General features: G+C 42.2%; 1 protein-coding gene across 1 annotated transcript; it reads left to right on the top strand.

Moving 5' to 3' along the window:
* Positions 1–12,166: 12,166 nt before the first annotated feature.
* On the top strand, positions 12,167–22,172 carry pepd (peptidase D). Its single transcript, XM_079216474.1, has 13 exons — positions 12,167–12,229; positions 12,492–12,555; positions 14,095–14,142; positions 14,893–14,954; positions 15,411–15,455; positions 16,312–16,387; positions 17,283–17,329; positions 19,240–19,308; positions 19,694–19,771; positions 19,983–20,131; positions 20,736–20,920; positions 21,359–21,550; positions 21,794–22,172. The coding sequence occupies exons 1-13, from the start codon at positions 12,222–12,224 to the stop codon at positions 21,935–21,937; spliced, it is 1,167 nt and encodes a 388-aa protein (XP_079072600.1). The 5' UTR covers positions 12,167–12,221; the 3' UTR covers positions 21,938–22,172.
* The last annotated feature ends 564 nt before the right edge of the window (positions 22,173–22,736 follow it).

Here is a 22,736-nt window from a genome sequence, read left to right as displayed (position 1 = left end):
AAATTGAAACAGATGGTTTCCACTCGTTCTACCCCTGCACTGCTAAACCTGAAGGACATTTTGAGGGTAATAAGGACTGATCTCGGATCTGCCAAATGCCCGGAACACTGGCACGGGCGACTGACCTCCACTGGAAAGAAGTTGCGTAATAATTGAAATTATTTAGCAGCTAAAGTGAGGGGCTTTAGAGCAATCCAGTTTTAGAATATGGCAAAGATAAATCCTGATGAAATGTGTGTGCTGTCCCTAATCCCCTTCAATCATAAACAGCTGTCCTGGGTTATGGATGTGACTGTTGCTTAACCTGGCCTTTGATCTGGATTTGGCTCTGCCCACACTAACCTGATCTCTTTCCCCACCATCTGCTGTACTTTTTATTTCTCCTCTTTTTTTTTACATTATTTTCAAAAAGAAGTTTAAATTCCTTTATGAGCCTTAATGTGTTCATGTTTTTAAGCTTTGCTTTAAGCACACTTTGCTGAGCATGTTCACACACACACACACACACACACATGTGCACTGGTTGTTACTGTATTCTCACTTTGCATCTGGGTGAGTTCAACCGCAGTCATCACCTTCCTGAAGCCAGTTACAGAATGCTGTAACAGTTCTCGCAGCCTGCAGGGAAATAGATTTTGCCGTTTGAGATAATTATTTTGCTATGAGACGGTGTCGCTGTTTACACGTGTGAAGGTCAAGGCTGGAATTCACCCAGAGGACCCTCACATTTGGAATTAGCATTATCCTGCTTTATTCATTCCCCTCTCAGGCAGCAAACAAATATCTCATAATGCTTTCTGTTTTCCGGTTTCCACTATTTTACATTCAGCTCACATAATTCCACGATTACAACTAAAAGCTTCTCACTTGAACTGTGCAATTTCCCCAAAGGACCACCTTTTGTGTTCCCATATTGTCTCTGGTGCCATTTTGACAGTGCTCATAAATAAAAGATGCATTATTCCGGTATTGTTTTCCAATTCCAGATTTATTAACAGTAACCAGTGCATAGCAGCTGAAAAGAAAAACACACACACACACACACACACACACACACACACACACATACACACACACACACAACAGTAACCAGAAAACAATAATTTATATATATATGTAACCTCATCATTTTTTAAAGGTTTTTAAGTCCTGTTTATAGGTCACCCAAGTGTATGATTTATAAATCCTTGAATAAAACATTGATGTTGTTTACATTAGTCACATGGTTTCTTATCTGCACATGTAGTTACTGTGGATACTAGTTTAGAGGGTTTGCATCACAGGACAACTTTTTAAATAAAACTGTGGCTTTCTAGTTTTCTAGTTTAAATCCACCAACCTGTTGTAATTACTAACAATAATAATCAATTTGGTTTGAGAAGCGCTTTGAAAAAAGAGAATTGCTACTGTATCAGTTGGAAGTTGCTGTTAAAATCAGAGGGCATTTTATGAAATAGATTGAAAAAACTACTTCTACACATACATACTTTGCAATTAATACTCTCTTAATACATATCTTTCATCCCAGCTATTTTTATTTTTGTATATATCTTTCATCCCTGTTGTTTTTATATCTTGTTTTTAGTCTGTAAATTGCTAATCCGACAACACATTTCCCCATAGGGATTAATAAAGTATTCATTCATTCATTCATAAGCCTCCTCGTGGCCATCAGTGGAAGCCTGTGACAGAACATGGCCCTAGATCTATGATCATCTTGCTCCACCCAACTGCACAAACCCGTTTGATTAAACTAAGTAGACCGCAGCGAGCCAGACCACCTTTTTCCGTGATAAAAGAGTAAGCTTAAAGCACATTTAAATCTATCTTTCATACTGTTATCGTGCATAATTTGTTTTAAAACTTTGTTTAAAGAAAACCTGAACGATTATATTGCTTATACGTGTCAAAATATATCATATTAAAAAGATTCATAGCTTTTGCTGAAGATTTTGTCAAGAACATCCGTCTGGGACCTGAACGTCACCAGAGGGGAAATAAGAGAATGAATAGGACATAGGTTTTGATTTATTCCGACAGTTCTGATTTGTTTTTGTAATGATGCATCCTATTGAGTATGTACACAGAATATTGAATTTAGGTTGCCATGTGTGTGCCTTATGTTATCAAACATATTGATATCATTGATATCAGTATATCAGTAAACCATTGATGAAAAATCAAGGAACTCATGTTTTTTTTAAATAAGGTCTCTTAAACCCATTACTTGTGATTTTTAACAAGGTGATTTTTATTTTAGGGAAAATAGGAGTGACATGTTTTATTTTTCTTTTGAATATATATATATATCTATATATATATATAGATATATATATATATAGATATATATATATATATATATATATATATATATATATATATATATATATATATATATATATATAGTTTTCCCTGTTGTCCCACCCAGGTTTCACACAGACGTGCTACAAATCCAACGAGGACATGAGTCAACATTAATGCTGATGTGGAGTCGAATGGCTGCAGCACAGAGATTATGTAAAAGACTTGAGTACATCAAACTCCTTGAACAGGCTGAACCACAGCAGAGGGACCCGATCGGGAACGATCAGTCCAATTTGGCAACGCAAGGCTTTGGCACCTCTCAGGTGTGAAACCTGCCTCTCCATGCGATACACTTTCAAACACATCACATTCTGTGCATTCTGCAGTTTATAGCTAAATCGGTTGTATTTGGCAAAAAGTTTTTTTTAATCGTTGAACAGATTGACTGAGGCTGCCACCTGCCGATCCAGCGGAGAAGCACAAATCCAGCGTGCGTCTCCATGGGTCTCTTGACATTTTTCGCACACATGTTCTTGACTTGCAGGCATAATGCAGCTTTATGGTTCCATCTCTGCAGAAAGAGAACAACTTGTCCTCTACTCTGCGATGGGTTATTTACGCAGCTCTGAAGGTCTCCACTGCCTCTGATAGCAGTGTTTATCTTGTTCAGCTCTCTGGAGAGCAGCCTCTACTGAGTCTCCTGACTATGGCGGGACTCTCAGAGGCATATTAACAAGATGGAGACAAGCAAAGCCGACTCTATTAGACCATTCATCTCTCGCTCTGCCATCTCGGCAGATGGAGAGGAATTGGCACATCATATTCGTGCCACCAGCATCGCACCCATGGGGATGCAAGTGCCGTGGCTGTCAAAACTTTGAAGGATAGAAGTCTTACAGGAAAGCAAAGATGACAGTGCACTGTTTTTGTCAAATACAAGACTTCTTAAGTATTGATATTTACATGTCATTGACCTCTGTGTGTGAGTGACTGTTGGTATGCCAATGTTTTTGTCTGTCTGTGTATTCCAGCTGCCAATTCCTAAGGTCTCCTCATGAATAGTTATAAATGTGTCTGTTGTGTTTCAGTCCCATAGGCTTATAAAAACATGTAAACCGACTTTTTCATGCAATGCAAGGAAATCGATCAGATGATTTCCTTAAGGTCCTGGACACCGCGGTCTGTGCAGGCGCATGGAGATAAATGTATGCACTGACCTTGGAGCAGTCTACATGTGGCCTCCGTAGATCAATTGCACCTGCGAAAGCATGATGAATTTGGACTGTCGCAAGTGTGGCCACAAATATTGTTTTCCATCCGACAGACACCATGCGACCATCCAGAAAGAGCAGCCTTAAAGGTGCAGCGTGGATGTCACTGGCGGCATCTAGCGGTGACGTTGCAGATTGCAACCTGAAACTTCTCCCTTGTGCAATGCGTGTCTGGGAACTATGATGGCCGACGTGAAACGTGAGTGGCAATATCTAGAGCCAGTGATTGGTGCGTCCGTTCAGGACTACTGTAGAAACATGGGACGGGAAAAGGAGGTGAAAAGGACCTGCTCCATATGTAGATATATATATATAATAAACACACAACGATTCTTATTTTCAGGGGATCTACAATTATGAAAACATACTTATTAATATGATATTCCATGTCTGCCAATAGATCACCCTAAATTCCACACATTGGCCCTGTATAGTTCCACAAATATTTTTATGGCATATTAGCTATGCCATATTTTCAGACCAAGAGACCGTTCTGTATGTTCCATAGAAATAGGATCGGAGTAGAACACGACGTTCCAATCAACGTAGCAAGATGGTCAGAGTGGCGGCCATCTTTGTGTACTGTTGCATACTGTTAAGACCGTTGTAGCATTGTAAGGACTAAAATGATCAGTGGAGTAGTGAGGTGACAAAGCATAGAGAGTAAATGAGTCAAATGTAATACCTAAATCCTTCTGCACACAGTGTAGGAAAGTACACTGCACATTCATTTTCTGTAATGAGTGTAATACTAAAGCGTGATCAAATCAGTTAGTTAGCTAGCTTGTTAATTCCACCACGTAACAGAAAATGAGCCAAGCAGCGGGCGGGTGGCCAGCGAAGGTGCTTTCTCAAACGGTCCCTCCTTCTCACTCCTCTCACTCCAGAGAAGGACAAGCTACCGAGGTAACTCACCAGCCATCGGTCCCGGGGAACTGCGCCTTCAAAGTCTCGTTCTCTTTCTACGGTAGGTTTTCACACAAAAACAAAAGTGGTCCGAGCACTTCCCCCTGTGGGACACCACGTTAAAGAAAGACGGGGAAACCATGCAGATGAGACCAAAAGAGTAGCTGAGATTATCTAAAACATACACAAAAAGTAACAGCAGGAGGCATGAAGTATGCACCATAATAAATGTACCACTAAGCTACACTTCTGTTACTGTGAGGAAAAGTGGACTTTTTTTCTTCCCTTGCTCTGTTCTCATATGTATGGGTTTGTCAAAACAACTCTGGTTCCCTTCCTTACTGGAGGAGAGGGTGTTGTTGTAATGAGCCCAGCGCTCATCTGCTTCAGGAGCTACTAATCAACGTGAGTCTACCACAAACAGACCCCCGTAGGCTTTAGCTACAATTTCTGTTATTCTGTTAAGTCAGCCCTTTGTGTGCTTATTCAGATAGTGCTTATTGTTTCTGTGCAGGTGCAGTTCTATGCATTATATAGCACAATGTGCAATCAACAGGGATCTTGTTTAGACTTTGTTCTGAAATCAGCAAACAATGAAACTGTTGGCGCTGTATCAGAATAATTCATCTTAATGATTAGCCTTGACTTACAACCCAGCGTTGTAAACCCACATTCAAGGCAGTTTAGTTGATTAATATCAACTGTCAACGACAAATGCAATAAATACAGTTTCTGTCTGATATTGGTGAGAGTTCCACGGTCCGATTAGTTGACACACAGTGCCAGACATGCGGTGAAAGGGGACAGTGCATTTCACTTATTCATTCACATCGCGTGGAAGACATACTGACAATAAGTCTAAGTGGTCAGAACAGCAGAGGTGTTTGATGTGGCCGCTTGTGTGATTATTAGAGAACATTTTGTAACATCACGAAGCTGCAGACCAGTAAAAGAGAGGGGGGAGAAGGAAAACGCTCCAGATGATAAAGACGTATAAGACCTGAGGCGATGAGCATTTTCTCTGATCTTTTGACTGCTGTCATCACAAACACAATGTATAAAGCGTGTCCCGCTTCTCACCTTCGACCAAATTTCATGCAACCTCAAATAGTGTTTATCTTCTGTTCACAGTTTGCCTCCTATAGGCTGAAAGAAATCTCGTAATCGTGCATCTGGCGTAGTTGTGCCCCTCAAGCTATTTAGAATTTAAAGTATTCCTCTTATTCAGCCTCTCTCCTCACTAACATTCACATTCTGGCTCGCCGTCACACCCGAGCTCTCCGGTACAAGTACAGCTCGACACCGTCACCCAGCCGCTTGGGGAAAAGTGCCTTCTGCCTCCCAATGTATATTTACGATTGGCTGATGGTCACGCACTAACTAAAACGGAGAGATCGTGATTCATGAATGAATAAATGAAACTTGCTCACGGCACATTGGTTGCACAAAGGAGAGACTAAGTCTTAAGAAAGAGCTTCGCGATGAACCCTTCCCACCAACGCTCTAATCTAGAGGTGGCTGCACTATTGTCATAATAATATGATGATGTCAGTAGCATGACAACAATCTGCTTCTAAGGGAAGTACATATATTTGAATAAAGTGAGTGTGGTCCATTCTCAGGAACGCCTTGAGTGAATTTCTTGAAATTTGGTTAAAATTCAAGGATAAATAATTAGATTTTGCGGGTCAAAGGTCAGTGTGACCTCACACCCGACCCATTCTTCTCGTGTTGGAGGTATCTCGGGAACGCTTTGACTGAATGTCTTTCGACTTGGCACGAACGTCCGCCTAGACTCAAGGTTGAACTGATTAAAATGTCGAGATCGAAAGTCACTGTTACCTCACAAAAAGCCCTTTTTGGCCATTACTCAAGAACTCCTATGTTAATTATGACAATCTCACACAAATGTTGAAGAGGATAACAAATGAGGATGTGATGACATTTGGAGGGACGTAAATGTCAACTGCAGCTCTGTCTGGTTAGCAAAGGCACACAACCGCAAGTCTGTAATTCTAGTTGCCGTTGTGGTGTTTGGATGCGTTTTGGCAGAAGTTCACACTTGTGTCTCACTCACCAGCAGGTATTTCTGCAAGAACCCACTCCGCGGAATCCGTCTGCCTGCAGGCGGCTTTTCACGTTTTAATTAAACCCTCTTCTGGTCATTTGAAGAGAGTAAATAATCTGCATCAATGGTGCTTCTTCGCCACACTCCGCTGCCTAATTGACTGAAGCAGTTTTGTAGGAGAGGGATTGGGTTAGTTTCTGGATGAATCTTAAAGCCATCTGATCTCGCTTTCGAGTGTGACCGTCTCATCTCCCATTGGCTTGCATGTAAAAGGTCTGTGGCTTGGTTGTTTGTGATTGTTATAATAGATTCAAGTACTGATAAGTCTTTGGAATGGATCAGAAGTATCACAGTGTTCACAGAACCTTCTCAAATCCACCCTTCATGATAGTACACAGTGTTGGTTTCCTTTGCTACCCATATGCTGATAGTCATTTTGCTAAAAACACCTCTTTTGTCTGCACATAAGTAGGCAACCGGGAAGCAATACCAATACTCTGCCTCTGTATTCACTGAAATTTACAGTAAAACCTATCAACGCTCACTGCAAATCATTTTTGAGGCTTCATTTATTTGGGCATGTCGGAAACAATTCTTTAGAGATAGTTCAAGGCAAGAATATATTCTCAAATTTAGGTCTGGGAGCTGTCATGTTAACGGTTCAGCCTCGTTTAGTTTTTGAGCTGGTTGGAGCAGACAGAAACTTTATGGTCTCAAGCCGTCATCACCGCTTAACTTATTTTCTCTTTTTGATGTCTTTCACCAGAAATGTTAAGCATGTGTACCCCCAGCTATACCCTACTTTCTCACCGGCCTGCAGCGTGTATTCATTTTGGCCTTTTTTTTGGTCCTCACAGTGTCTTTGAGGACACTTCTCCCTCCATTGCCAATGTCCAACGCCCACAGGGAGCAAAGTAGAGAGTTCAAAGCCAAGCAGTACAACTGTATCAGCACAACTTGCAGCTGGCACTAGAGATAAAACGTAGGATGCAGGGGAATTGGCACTCAGTCTACAGTGACAGTGGTGGCTTGACGCCTGGTGTCCCAGAGTTCTCCTTTGTACTACCAGCAGAAGCACTTGCTCTCTGCCAGAGAGCCATTAGCGGGTAACAACAGAGTTAGGGGTGTGTAACGTTAGGATATATTCTTGCGGAGGTGTCAGGAAGGAGCGTGAATCCAGCCATTGATTTGTTTGTGAATTCATTTAAATTTAATTTAAACTTTTCTGCAACTTCATTGTATTTTGCAAGAAAAATCTAGGACGACTATAGTTAGATTGTACTTTGGCTTCTCAAAAGTGGCCAATGTGTGCACATGAACATAATGAGTACTGGGTAAAACTGCCTCTAGTATAAATCAGGCGAAATGTGCAGAGAGCAATGGCCTCATTTAACTGAGGCAGAAAGGGTGATGGAAAGGTTAGGAGTCTTATTAATAGTATCCTGAAATCTAAATAAGTCTTCACTCTTCATTTTTATATTAAATATGAAGTCCAAATAACGAGTGCACACTTTTGACGAGTTTAGACTTGCAGTCCAGAAGTTATGGTAAATGTCCTATCTACCTCCAATGAGGTAGGACAACGTATCATATCGATGGCCAAAGTGCAAAACCTTTATCTGCAAAATGATCCAGGAAAAGTGGGATGCAACCTCCTATCTGCACTTGTATTATGCATTGGGTATCCTTAACAAATAGAATTATGTAAGAAAACAACAAGTAATCTAAAAAAAGTGAATTTTTCAGATAGGAGATTTTGCCATCGATATGCATCTACCTGCACCATGTATCTGCAGTCCCTCATAATAATTAATTATTTCAAAAATATCTCTGCCTGCATTGTGACAAAAGAGAGTTGCATCTCCCCCTACTGTTTTTACTGTAAAAGCACCATTGCTAAATCAAATCCAAGGAGACGCTGTTTTTGTTTTGATGTGTGCCTCTGAAGGTCTAACTGTGTTTTCAGAATATTAATGTTTTAATATGGACAGGATCTTCCAGCTGAGTTTCTCTGCCCTACTGGCTGGAATGGAAATCATTGATATGCATATGTACTTCAAGTTTAAGGGGTACGTTATAGCCAGAAGTTATTCAGAACAGTCGCTGCTGTCTGGTTTTTCATAGCTGAATTAAAGGCTGCCCGATGTGTTTAGTGGGTTTAGCCCATGGGCACTTGATAGACTGAAAATTACTAATTTTTGAATCCACTGGTTCGATAGCAAGCCCTCTTGCTTGAAAAACTATCTGTGTTGTAAGCACTAAAAAATGAATGTATGAATAAATAATTGATACATAATATATGGCAGCTATGCATGTGAGTACAAACAGTTTTCCCTGTAGATTATAGAACATGTTATAATTGTCTTTGTTTGGTCTCATGTATATTCATGAACATGGATTATTTCACTACCTCAGCGCATGACAAAAAAGAAAAAACTGAACTGAAAGCAGATCTCCTGGGTGACACTACAAGGTCTTGTGTCTTGTGCACTATTCCTCTTTTGAATTAAAAAAAAAGGAACTATCAAAGGCTATAACTGCAGATGTAGCTGAAATGATAAGGACATATACAAGGAGCTGACACCTGGATGGTATCTGTAAAACTGTATATTATAGCATATATATATATACACATTTCAAATGTTTTTTTTTACATGTATTTAATTAACATCTCAAAGCAACAGTGTTTACATGTTGAGGCGCGTAAGCCATAATTAGAAAAACGAGTAGTAACCCTGTAAGAAACTGAACATCGTGGCCTCTGTGTTATTATCTGCACTTGTTTGTGTACTTGCTGCTCCCTATTGTATTGCAGGATATTGTTTTGTATTAAATATTGTAATAAATAAGTATATTTTTGGCAACTGCAGGAGAGCAATGGTGTGACATTTATGGGGTGTCAGTAGTTTCGCCGCTATTTTCATATATTGCATTTATTTCTGCATCGTTTTGGGGCCGCCTCTTCTTTTCAGCTTTTCATTTTACAGTTTATATTTTTAGTTGATGGCTTTTTTCTCGTGTAACCGACAGTAGTCGTTGAAAACAAAAAAACAGCACAATAAGAGCCTCTCGATGTCAATGTTAGTTTTTCCCTGAAAGCCTTGAACGCAGCACGATGCTACGTCAGCTGAGCCCAACAAAACTCACGTGACTCCTGTCAGCACGTGACAATCCGCACCAGCGCTTCAACATGGCTGCAGCTCCGCAGTAAGTTGTGTTTTTCTGATACCTGGCAGCTCTTTAATGACCGCAACGTGTATTTATTTTACTTCACGTCACTGAAGGAGTGTCGGCAGCTTGTCGCGCGGTGCTTTGCTTTGCTCGCGAGCGCGTCAGCAGATATATCACGAGCCCGCTGTCTCTTTTCACCAACATGACAGGAGATATATAACATTCACATTACATTCACTTTTACATCTTCAAGAGTTAAACTCTTACCGTAACGTTGAGCTGCTTTCAGTAAACAGTTGTACTTGTTTACGTCAAGCTTAGCTGCTTTGAAAGAAGACATTTATTTTCTGCAGTAAAATTAACCTTTTTTTGTCCTAGGACCCCTCACTTATTTTGTTAAAGGCTTTTCAGAGGCGACTGTATGCAACGTTTCCCCGATGCATTGTGGTTAATGTATTTCTGTTAGTGCATCTATATGTGATACGATGCAGAATCCAATCAGGAAAATAATCCAGGGGATAGGGAACTAATCAAGGATGTAGGGACCCACAGAAGAAAAAAAAATCTGAGTTTCATACCAATTTATTTTAATTTTTTTTTCCAGTATTATAGGTGACTGGTAATGTAACAGTTTACTTGCGTACAGTATCTGCTACATGTGTATTGGAAACTATGAATTGCTCAAGATCATGGAAAGCCAGCAGTATAATTGTGTTTTTTTGGGGACCATAAAATATAATGTAACAATCACAAAGTAATCAACAAACTTTATTTCCCTCGTGGTCACGACGCAACCGAGGCAGACCTGGTGTGATCGTTTTAGATAAGACCAAATAATAAAATCTGCTGTGGTAGTCGTAAAGTTGTCAGCGATCACGAGGGGATCTTTGTCTGTTGGAACAAACATCAGACGCATCTTATGACGCAACGCCAGAAACTCTTCTTTTAATGAGGACCTCACTGACACAATCCTTTAAAAAGTGTGTGTGTGTGTGTGTGTGTGTGTGTGTGTCCCTGAGCTGTTGCCCTGCAGGTTGTTGCATTGCAGTGTAGGACATGATTGAGTCTACGTCCATCAATAAAAACATAATTTAGCACCTGACTGGGGCCGATCTGTCCCCACAGATTCACAGTCCACCCGTAAACTCAGCCGGCCAGCAGTGAATGATAAAAGAATCCTTGAGCTATAAAATACTACGAGGTTACGGATTAACCTTTGGTATAGTCCAGGCTGAATCAGATATGTCGTGTGTGTTATCTTATCAGCAAAGCCGTGGGCCAGAGGCCGAGATTTACAACCAAGACCTCTCAGTTGCAAGGATGTCTCTCTCTCTCGCTCTGTCTCTCTCACTCTGTCTCTCTGTCTCTCTCTCTTTATCTATGTCTAATGTTTCTGACGGCTGGTTGCACCGCCACGGTTCACCCACCTCTTCAGGCTGAAACGTACCAACCAAATCCAGAGAGAACTTAAAACATCATGGTCCCCCTCTCTTTGCCCACAGAAATGATCTGTCAAAGGTTTGACTAGATATGTCATATCGATTGAGTCGTTAAAATGGAATTAATATCAGCATTACGCCATTTTAGTCTTGCACAGTTTGCGACCGGTCAACCCTAATCTTGACCCCCGGACTCCTTAAGTTGTCTTTGTCCACCAGTCTCCTGTGTCCCTGTCCTTTCAGACCCGTCTACTGGCTGGGTAACGAGACCCTGAGGGTGTCCGCCGCGCTGTTCGCCGAGAACCGCCGGCGACTGTGCAGCGGGCTGAAGGTCAAAGACGGAGTGCTGCCGCAGTCCGTGGTGTTGCTGCAGGGCGGGGAGCAGAAGCAGAGGTTCTGCACGGACACGGACCTCCTTTTCAGACAGGTTAGTAGTCTCCGGTTGCCTCTGGGATTAGTCCAGAAACTGAGGCCGGGAGGGAGCAAGGTCTTGCATTTATTTATCCGTCCACCCGTCTATGATCCCCAAGCAAGCAGTGAGTTAAAGTCCCCTTCAGCATTTCCTGTGTCGGTCTTCTCTCCGCTGGTTGTGCCCAAATCCCTAAAGCGATTCTATCAGGCCTCACCTGGCTTTTCCACAAGTGAAGTCCAGTTCTCAGCTCCTACGGCGGTGTGTTAGTCTCTTCACTCCAGCAAAAAAATTATATGTGTTCCAGCTACTCTGCAGAGAAATCACTCTGCGACTTTAATTGGGTTGTGAACAGAAATCAAAGGGCACATTGAAAGTCGTGTTTGAGCTCCGCATTCACCTCCGCGAACCGGTTCCCCAGGACGGCGTCTCATTTTCTGCTTTTTGTCATCGTCTGACCGGAAGTAACCTTCTGTTCCTGGCGGACTATTTTATAATCTCCCTCACTAATGCCGATTCTCTCCATTCTGCAGGAGTCTTTCTTCCACTGGGCTTTCGGAGTAACCGAGCCCGACTGCTTTGGGGCCATTGATGTGGACTCTGGGAAATCCGTCCTTTTTGTTCCCAAACTGCCGGAAAGCTACGCCACTTGGATGGGAGAGTGAGTCGCACTAATCTTCAAAGAGCGGCGAGCGCGGCCAACAATCATCACGGCGTGAGCTGTAACTCGAAGGAAAGGGTTGACAAAGTCGCGTGCACCCAGTATAAACTTATTATATCTGCGTTTTGTATTTGTTATTGTGCAACCGAGAGACACTTCAGTTCTGCTAGCGTCTGTTTTTAGAGATTGATTCTTAAAATACCTAATGAGTGCAATTCTGTGTTTGTTTTTTACTAGATTTCTCTTTTGCTTCTGTTGACAGGATCTTTCCTAAAGAGCACTTCAAGGAGAAGTATGCTGTGGATGAGGTGCACTACACCTGTGATGTAAGTCTGCCTGTGTGTGTGCGTGTGCGTGTTTTGTAGTTTTTTCCCGCGCAGTAACTGAACCTTGATGTTCAGTCACCTTTTCATGAAAATGCATTAGTGCATCCGTAGACAGTTTTTTTTTAAAGGTGAAAGTCGTCATTCTTTTATTTGAACCTCCTGGATGAGATGGCGGGAACAATATTTAGTCTACTGCACCTACATTTGTAGTGAGGAGGGTGCACTCCATGACACTGATGCTGAGAACACGTTGGCGGTAGTTGGGTTCACACAGAGTATCACGCTGATGATATTTTGGTATATTTCAGTGCGCAGACTCTGGTGGATATCAACCACCAAAATTCTCATGACAGTCCCCGGGGACGTGTTTTATTTTTTTTAGTTGTATTCTAAATCTGTTACCCGCAGATTCGATCTCATTCGGTCTAGCTAGTCTAAAAGCAAATGCATTCCGGCTCAGACTGTCTATGATTGTCTATGATTGCCTATTTTGAGAGTTTGTGAAAACGGTGGTGTTCTGTATATCGGTGTTGACGGGCAGAATCCCCTGGGGCGCCTCATCGGACAGTTGACAGCTCCAGAGCTATTTTGGAGGTGTGCGTGTTGACAAATAAAAAATAATATAGTTTGACTTTAAACAGCTTTCACTGGCCAACGAATCACGTTAGAAGTGAATGCGTGTTTGAAAATGATCACATACTATTTCTGCATTCGCTTCTATATTTATAATGTGACCTTTTGATGACTCATCCTGCCGGCGATATTTCAGATATTTGTACATCTCCGCACCTGCTCGATGTGTTGGAATTCCTAATTATTCATGGGTTAGGATGTGCTAATTATCACTCCAATCAACAGCCAGTTCTTCCCTGAAGCAATAGCAGCTCAACACGGCAGGATATTATGAAAAGAACCAACATTACATCATATGGTAATGCCTCTTTGTTTGTTTTAACTTCAGTGACAATCAGTTGCTGGTGTTAAAAGAGAACAATATGTTTTGTATATACTGAAGTGTTTAACAACTATTCATGCATGCAGTGCATTTACAGCTCAAAGGTCTTCTAATCAGAAAAAAGTTATATTTACACCTGATTTTAAATGGTTGAGGCAACCTCTTATGTTGTTGTTGTTGCAGCAGCTATTCATTGACTGACTAACTGGATCACTGTTTCTGTGATGCACTCACAACGGCATTTAAAACGCAATTAATCCGACGTCTCAAAATTAAGCTGCGATTTAGATTCGAGGCGTTATGCAGTGGATGTGTTGTGTCAATAATAATCATAACAATGCTTCAGATATCACCAGTGTCTCTGAGCGCCGAGTCCGGGATCTGTTACCCGACATTCAGGCTGTTGGCAGCGGCGCTCTCGGTCCGCTTGAGGTTTTCCATTCAGCGTGCTGCTGAGCACCACAGAGACCACGACTCGTCTGCAGTGACCTTTTTATTCTGCAGAAGGAAGCTGCCGCTTGTTGTCTCGGCTTCCCCTCTGTGCCTCTCGGTGCTCTAATTAATCCCCGTCTGCTTCCATGCAGGTTGCTGATGTCCTGACCAACATGAGACCAGCAGCGCTGCTGACACTGGTATGCCGATGGTTTCCCTGTGTTAGAGAGTTACAGCTAGTGATGCGTAGTGTTGTTTCACGTCAGATGACTGACCACAGGACAGATTGTCGTCGTCAATGTGAGATTTTCATCTTTCCGGCGGTCCTCGAACACATTGTGTGTGACGAATGCAACTAAAACAAAGTTTAAAATGGTTTAAAAACTAATTTCCCGAATAACCTGCGGTCCTCACATTCACTTGGAAAAAAGTTGGATATAAAGATTCCAATGTTTCTACAATTTGTGCAAAATAAATTAAAAAAATTATCATTTTATTTTTATTGATGGCATGGTAGCTTGTTATACAGCTCAAAATACATTTTAGCACCGTTTAGGGCCGTTTCCATAGAGCTGCAGGACTTAAATATTGCAGTTAAAATCAAGGCCACGGAGAGGAAGATGGAGCAAAGAAACCGCCTGAAACCGCTTTGGCTTCACGTGGTTGATCTGCCTCCCTCTTCCTCGCCTGGCCACACTCATCATGTTGAAAATACAAATCCATTTCATCAGACACAAAATATCTGCCTGAGTCTTCAACATTGTCAACGCTCAAAAACCTGAGTATTGTAATCATCAACCGCTATAAAGTACAGTCTGAGAATTCACCAATTCTACAGCTGTCAAGAGGTGATCACAGGATGAATCATCGGCCTCGATACACAGCGGTTTTATGTGAATTGACATTTGAGTGCACTTCACTTGCTCTTGTGTTTGTTTTCCTCCATGCAGCGAGGTCAGAACACAGACAGCGGGAGCATCTGCCGCGAAGCCTCCTTTGAGGGGATTAGCAGGTATGTTTAATTGGCGCCACTTTGCATGAACATAATTATACTTTGTTTGGGGAGGTTATTGTTTTGTCTCTTTTATACCCAAGGACACAACAGACTGATTGTTTCTGATTAACCCGATTTCTAAATATAATTTAATTAAGCAAATGATCTTGCTTTTGCTTCTTAGTTGTCAATTAATTGCAATGTTACTGTTCTCAGCGATAGTCTGTTCTGTTTTTGTTACTCAATGCATGTCATCTGCTCTGAACTCTGACCGTAAACTGCTTTGAAAAATTAATGTGTGTGTGTGCATAAAAATGGGTTAGAGATCGTTGGTCAGGTCTGGTGATGATGGAACGTGGGAAAGAGGAAGCGATGGAGAAAAATGGAGCCGCAGGAAACGATAGACGCTCACTATATGAGGAATAAAAGCTGACCATGGGTCAAAGCCTCATTTAATGTTTCTTTTTTTCCCAGCTTCAAAGTGAACAACACCCTTCTGCACCCAGTCATTGTGGAGTGGTAAGTAATTAAAACAAGTGTAATGATATTATTCAGAAAGCTCACTCGAGATGAGAATTAGCCCTGTTCTGTCTTCACTCCCTAAACATTTCTTCAGATGGCTTTTGCACATTTTAAATCATGAACCTTGGCAAATTACAGCTGCCCAGTGAGGTAATTGTGTGTCTGCAATCAGAAACGGGAGCTTTTCTTTGGCTTCCCTTCCCCCCCCCCTCTCTCTCTCTCACCGAGTGAGAAGCCGGTCTGCACGGATATAATGGACTTCGTGCTCGCCTGGCTGTCCTTGGCATTAGAGTCTGCACCCTCCAGATGAATTGACATTTTCGGAAATAAGGAGGAATGCTTTTCAGGCACAGCTCCCGGGGAGAGAGCGTTGATTGAACCTCTCTGCCGCCTCCACTCCACGCAGCTCTCATAGCGCTCTTTGTAATGGGCTGTTTTTATTTATTTATTTCTTTTACTTTCATTAGTGTTACTATTGGTTACCACCGCCTTGTATTATCTATTGGTTTCTGTTATTGTAGAAATCCTTAATGCTGTTGTAGGGGCAGCTACTGCTTTCTGAGCAAAAGTGAATGAGAGATGGTTAAAGACCAGGCAAGAAAAGCTTCAGCTCCAATATTGTCTCTCAGCTTAGATTAAATCAAACACGGTACTACGTTTTATTTTTGTGCTTCTGGGACGTTTTCCGCAGCCCTGCAGCAGTAGATTACAAGCGATTCCCAACAGATCAATAATCCTGGGAAAGATGGCGGACCAACTGGCTCCATTTCCTCCTTTTTATGAAAGTTGAATTATGCATCTTCTGTGGCTGCCCGGATGCTCACTGACTGCTTGTTTCTGTCTGCGTCTGCAGCCGTCTGACGAAGACTGATATGGAGCTGGAGGTCCTGCGCTACACCAACAGGATTTCCAGTGAAGCCCATAAAATGGTAAAGTCCTCCTCGGATAGAAGGAGCACCTGGAAGGGTCGCTCCAACGGGCAGCGCCTTCACTTGTCAAACAATGAAAGAAAGGAGCAGAAAGGATATAAATGTTCAGAGCATGAAATTATACGGGCGAAGTATGGAAGTATCAAGCAGCTTATTGAGTTTAAAACTCGCCCAAAGGATTTCTGATCCTCTAAGGCTATAAAGTGTTTAAATGCTATCGATTTTAACTTCATCCAGTAGCTTGCGGTTAACAGAGATAGCCTTCGACCAATAAGCTGTAACATTAAAGTAATATTTTACTTCTGCACAGGATTTCTCTCTTAACACCATGAATAACCTCCGCGGGGCTCACAGGGGCAGTTACCTCTCAATGTTATCTGTCCTCTGAAGTCAGTCACCACCAGCGCTCAATAGTGTGTGTGTGTGTGTGTGTGTGTGTGTGTGTGTGTGTGTGTGTGTGTGTGTGTGTGTGTGTGTGTGTGTGTGTGTGTGTGTGTGTGTGTGTGTGTGTGTGTGTGTGTGTGTGTGTGTGTGTGTGTGTGTGTGCCTTTTTTTTACCAGGAGCCACCTCTGGCAAATTTTCAGGGATAATCTTCCCTGGAGGTGTGCGGTAAAAAACGAAAATGCTCTCCCAAATCAGCAAGAGCTTGAGGGCACTGACTCTTTATGTCTGTTTTTTTGTAAATTCTTCCAGACTACGCTTGAGGAAATTATCCACAATTCATTCTAAAGTATTTTATAAACCAATGAGGACAAAAAAGAAACTTTCAAGAAAAGCTCAAAGTCGTTCATTAGAAAAATGTTTTCACCTACTTATTGTTGCTATATTGCATTGGGTGCTGATTGAGTGCATTTTCAAAATATATATATATATAGTCCCACTGTTTGTGTGCAGATCATGAAGAATGTGAAACCTGGACAGAAAGAATATGAAATGGAGAGGTAAGTGGTGCATAATTTTTTTTTTGCTGTGTTTTGTTTTCTAAAGCATATGTGAAGTTTGAAGCAGCCCTTTTTATATTCAGTTTATTTTATATAGCCCAACATCACAAATACAAGTTTGCCTCGGAGGGCTTTACAATCTGTACACATGACATCCCTGTCTCGGGACCTCACATCGGATCAGGATAAACTCTACTAAATAAAGATAGTAAAAACCCTTTCACAGGGAAAAAAGGGAAGAAACCTGAGGGAGAGCAACAGAGGAGGATCCCTCTCCCCGGATGGACAGAAGCAATAGATGTCATGTGACCAGAATGAATAACGTAACAGAGTTACAGCACATTACATGAATATGACAGAAATTATTCATATAATGAGTAGTAGGCATGGACCACGATCCATAAAGCAGAAGGAGGTAGAGAGGACGGGCATCAGCAGGGCCATGGCAGGACGCAGGACCGGCTCCAGGCACAGCCACGATCCATGGAAACCTGAGGCAAGGAAGCACAGAGGCTCCCGGAAAAAACAAAAAAGTAGAGTTAGTAATGTGTATTGAAGAGGCATTCATTCATCCAGAGGGGGGGGGGGGGGGGAGAGCAAGAGAGAGCAAGAGAGAGAGAGATCAGTGCGTCCTAAAATGTCCCCCAGCAGTCTAAGCCTATAGCACTTCTAAAAAGGGAGGGGGGGTGTAATCTCTGACGGAATCACAGGGTGAGTTGCCTTCGTGAATCGCGAGGGGAGTTGAGTTATATGTATTTTTTCCGCTTTCAAATAGTCTCACGATAATACACCGTACAGCCTGAAGAAACAAAAGGAACCGTCATGTGTGCTCTGTTCTATTAAAAGCACGAGTTCCTCCCAAACTTGGATGCGCTGTTAGCAACAAACGCTGAGGTTAGCTCAGCGAGCCGATCGGCGTGCGAGTCGGTCACGTCTTGGTCCTCCGAGGCCAACACCTACTTGTGGGGTTCCTCACAGCTCCATGTTGGGCCCTATCCTCTTCTCATTGTAGATGGTGCCCACAGGGTCAATTTTTAAGAAACATAATATTCCTTAAAAAAACTATTGAATATTAAACTATTGAAATGATATAAAAACTTAGATGGATTTAAACTTGCTCAATCTGAATAGAAACAAGACTGAGATCCATATGTTTGGATGATCCGACTATTTCTTGGCCTTTTTGTAGCTTCTCACAATCAACATTTTGTTCTCTTATATATTTTGCTGATTTTCTCAGCTCCTTCAAAATTGAACTAATAAATTCCGTTGTCAAAACTAGCTTTTTGCAGTTACGGCACTTTGACACGGTGAAGTCTCTCTCAAGAGAGTTATTCATGTGTTGTTGTTGTTTGCCTCTTCGATTAGACTACCGTGTGTGTGTGTGTAACAGCCGTTTCTTTGCCATCTGCTCGTCTTCTTGCTGGAAAACGAGAACACATCACGAGCATTGGCCGCCATCCAACTGATTCATTATCATTGTGTTGCAATTCCATTACTATTACTATCTTTTACTATTAGGTGTGCCATCCAAATTAAGTTTACTTACCGGGGAGAGAAATAATTAAATAAAATGTTTTTTTATTAATTTAATAAAACAATGTAGTGTCAAAGCAGCTGTCATGATGGTTATTTTGCGTTGGCTGTGTAAAGAAGCACCAGGAACCCTGGACTCGACGTCTTGCACAGCTTTGCTGTCCAGATCATAGAAATGTTTGATGTGCTCGGACATGATTTATAGAACGAGCTCTGAATTAATTTATTAAAAGCATGCAGTCAGGCAGAGGGCAGTGAAAGGCCTTCAACTGATTCACGTTTTCTCTGATCTCGGCTGTGCTGATATTTAGTTTCCTTTTCTCGCGCTGGGTTTTCTTTGACGGACTTTATTCTCTGTTTTTGTTTCTTTGCAGCCTCTTCCAGCACTACTGCTACACCAAGGGAGGGATGCGTCACACCTCCTACACCTGTATCTGTGGAACGTAAGGCAATCATTGTTACATTTCTAACTGGAGCCGATGTCATGCTCCTCCAAAGATGCATGTAAGCTTATGCAAAGGCTGGAGGGTTAGTCAGAAAGCTGCATCATGATGATGATGAATTTTGAGACTGTCGCTAATCATGCTTTGGCCTTTTGTCTTAAAGACCATGTGCAATGACTCTATGGGGGTTAGTGGATACAAGCTATTTGCCTTTTCAAATTTAAGAGCTTGAAAATTTAGGACCGGCTAATGATGGTGATTCTTCAGAGGGACTGTCTAGGCTTTCTATTTCAGAAGGTTTAAATGATGAAAAGTTGAAAGCTTCTAATTATATTTCTGTCTTTTCAATTGACATACTGTGTGTTTTCTTTTGTTTTAACAACAGGGGCAATAATTCCTCCATTCTCCACTACGGTCATGCCGGTGCTCCGAATGAAAAGACAATCATGGCTGGTGACATGTGGTGAGTAGCTTTCAGCTGTTTTTTTAAATGCAAGCACCTCCTAAAACCGTCTGGGAACTCACTCTCAACCTCTACAGGTTCTCCTCAAGGTGGCGCTGTTGACGTGCCACCAAGAGGCATCCTCACTGTCCTGTTTCAGTTGTGATCGCCAGCGTTTTTGCTATCTGCCTTAGTTACAGTAAATGACTGAAAAAGATATTGTCCCCTGCAGTCTGTTCGACATGGGCGGAGAGTACTACTGCTACTCCTCAGACATCACATGCTCCTTCCCAGCCACCGGCAAGTTCACTCCCGACCAGAGGGCCATCTACGAGGCGGTCCTCAAATCCTCCCGAACCGTCATGGCTGCCATCAAACCAGGTTACCATCTTTTTAGTCGGTTTAGCGATCGAGTACACTTCACTGACAAAAATAAGTAAAGCCAAGAAAAGTACTTGAAATGTAATATTCTGGCCTCGAAGAAATATGACCAGCAGAGTAAACCAATCATTGTTTTGTTGCATTTTGAAGGGGTCTTTTTTTGTTGATGTTTTTCAGTACATTTTAATTCCAGGTGCCGAGTTTTTGTTAATATTATTTCTTTGAAAACCTGGTCTTACTTCCATACCTATATGTTCAGAGCCATAATGATATCAACATGCATACTTAAAGCTACGACAACGAACGTTCCTTTTGTGGTGTTTTTGGCGTTACCTGGGGATGAAAGTGTTCCAAAAACCAGAGTCCCTTGTTAGAAAACCTCTCATTTCTCTGCTGAGCTCTCCTCCTCTGAGCTGAGGGACTTTTTGGTGAACCTGGATGATTTCATGTGACACGGATGACAAGCTTTAAGAATAACGATATATAAATAGGCTGACTGTCTCGTTTACTTATGTAGGTCATAAAGCGGCGTCAGTATTACATTGAGTCATAAGCGGTTCACATGAACCTCTGTTCCTCGGTAACAATGCTGCTTGTGTTGAAGGTGTGAAGTGGACCGACATGCACCGCATGGCTGACCAGATCCACCTGGAGGAGCTCGTGAAGATCGGCATCCTGAATGGCAGCGTGGAGGACATGTTGAAGGTTCACCTGGGCTCCGTCTTCATGCCCCACGGCCTGGGGCACCTGCTGGGCATCGACGTCCACGATGTGGGAGGGTACCCTGAGGCGAGTGCAGAAGACTTCCACTCTGAGATTGCCGACATCACGTCATCTGACCTTTTTCGGCTGGTGTTGTAACAGTCAAAGTCTCCAGACAGAAGAAGGAAACGCATTCCTGTTCCTCCAGTATTGATGTGTCGTCAATAATTAAGAGAGTGGTAGAAAAAGAGGCCAAGCTGCAGGAACGGGTTCAGGGTGAGGGCAGGAGAGAGAGGAAGGGAAGATGGTGTTTGAACTCTGAACACTGACAATTTCAGGTTGTGGTGGAGGATTTTGTACAGCTATGCACTTCTCAAAACTGAGGAGTTAACTCATAGAAATATGTGCGCGGGGAGCAACCTGCGTATCCTACAGTGTAGTTCATCCAAAAGAAAGAAACACAAGTCAATAACGGTGTGAAAGGTTGAATTTTTTACATTTATTATAAACTGTACTGTTGTCCAGGGGGTGGAGCGCATTGACGAGCCTGGACTGAGGAGCCTTCGGATGGGCCGTCTGGTGCTGGAGAGGATGGTCCTCACCGTGGAGCCCGGCATATACTTCATCAACCACCTGCTGGACCAGGCGCAGGCCAACCCTGCCCAGAGCTGCTTCCTCAACAACCAAGTGCTGGCTCGCTTTCGCGGCTTTGGCGGGGTCAGTGTGCTTACGGTTTTATTTGGTTTCGTTTGTTGGGTTGGATTCACAAGAATGGTAATGGAAAAGCTTGATACTTAGTCCACTGAATGACATCATTGCTATTCTTTCTAACTGTGACGCTAAGAGCTATAGAGATGGAGTGTTGTGTCTTTAGGCAAAGAAAATATTGCAACGTATTTCTCATATTCGTCTCCTGTAATTCTACCACGTTTGACTGACTACTGTCATTACTGTGGGCAGGTTCGCATCGAAGATGACATCGCCGTGACAGCTGACGGGATCGAGCTGCTGACCTGCGTCCCTCGCACGGTGGCGGAGATCGAGGCTTTCATGGCCGACTCTGCAAAACCCTTCAGCCCCGTCGCCACCAGTGAGAAGCTGTGAATGACGCAGACTTCAAGGCTGCGATGTCGTTAATTACTGCAGATAAACAAGAATATTCTTGGTCACTCTTATTACTCACTTTTATATAACAGACACACGATCAAAATGTGTGGTAATCGTGCCTCCTGAAAGAAATACATTTCATTTATAAATATTTGTATTCTTGTTCTCTTTGTAATCATCTTTTCACAAAAAGGGACATCAATTTTTCTTTCAATAAACATTTTCAACTATGCGCAATGGTTTTGTTGGTTTTACGTAATATAAAGTAATTTAATATGTAAACTAATGACATAGTGAAGTACGAGGGGGGGAAAGGTGATAGTATTGTATGTCCAGAAAAAAAGTAACATACTATACTACGGGCCCAGAAAATAAATATAAACATTTCATAGTATAGTATGTCATCGAGATGGCCTGAAAAAAATCATAGTAAAGCATCTCATGAAATGTCGTAGTATTGAGGTATGCCGTAGAAAACTACAAGGTCATAGTGTGTTGAAAGAAAGTCTACAAAAGGTCATAAAGTGTGTTTATGGTACACCATGAAAGGGTCACATAAATTATAGTATGCCATATAAACTCGTAACAATTATGATAATATAGTATGCCAAACACTAAACACCAGCCTGAGTGTTGTTCAACCTGTGGGGTCGATCAAATGGTGCGTGACGGGACACGGATAGATTCACTGGCCTTTTCACATCGGGCCTCTTGTCCAACGAAGATTCCTTCAGCATTGAGAGTACTGTTGTTGACGCCTCTTCAGATCGAGGATGTTAGATGCTCGAACCACCTC

Source organism: Taurulus bubalis, assembly GCF_910589615.1.
Source record: "Taurulus bubalis genome assembly, chromosome: 4".
Classification (NCBI taxonomy): domain Eukaryota; kingdom Metazoa; phylum Chordata; class Actinopteri; order Perciformes; family Cottidae; genus Taurulus; species Taurulus bubalis.
Note: the sequence above shows the minus strand (reverse complement) of the source record. Positions and strands in the feature narration are given on the sequence as shown.

Excerpts from the sequence above, each read along its gene's own strand:
- pepd (XM_079216474.1), top strand. Across the intron at positions 15,456-16,311 it reads CACCCAGTCATTGTGGAGTG|CCGTCTGACGAAGACTGATA; the intron begins GTAAGTAATTAA and ends CTGCGTCTGCAG. Across the intron at positions 20,921-21,358 it reads ATGTGGGAGGGTACCCTGAG|GGGGTGGAGCGCATTGACGA; the intron begins GCGAGTGCAGAA and ends ACTGTTGTCCAG.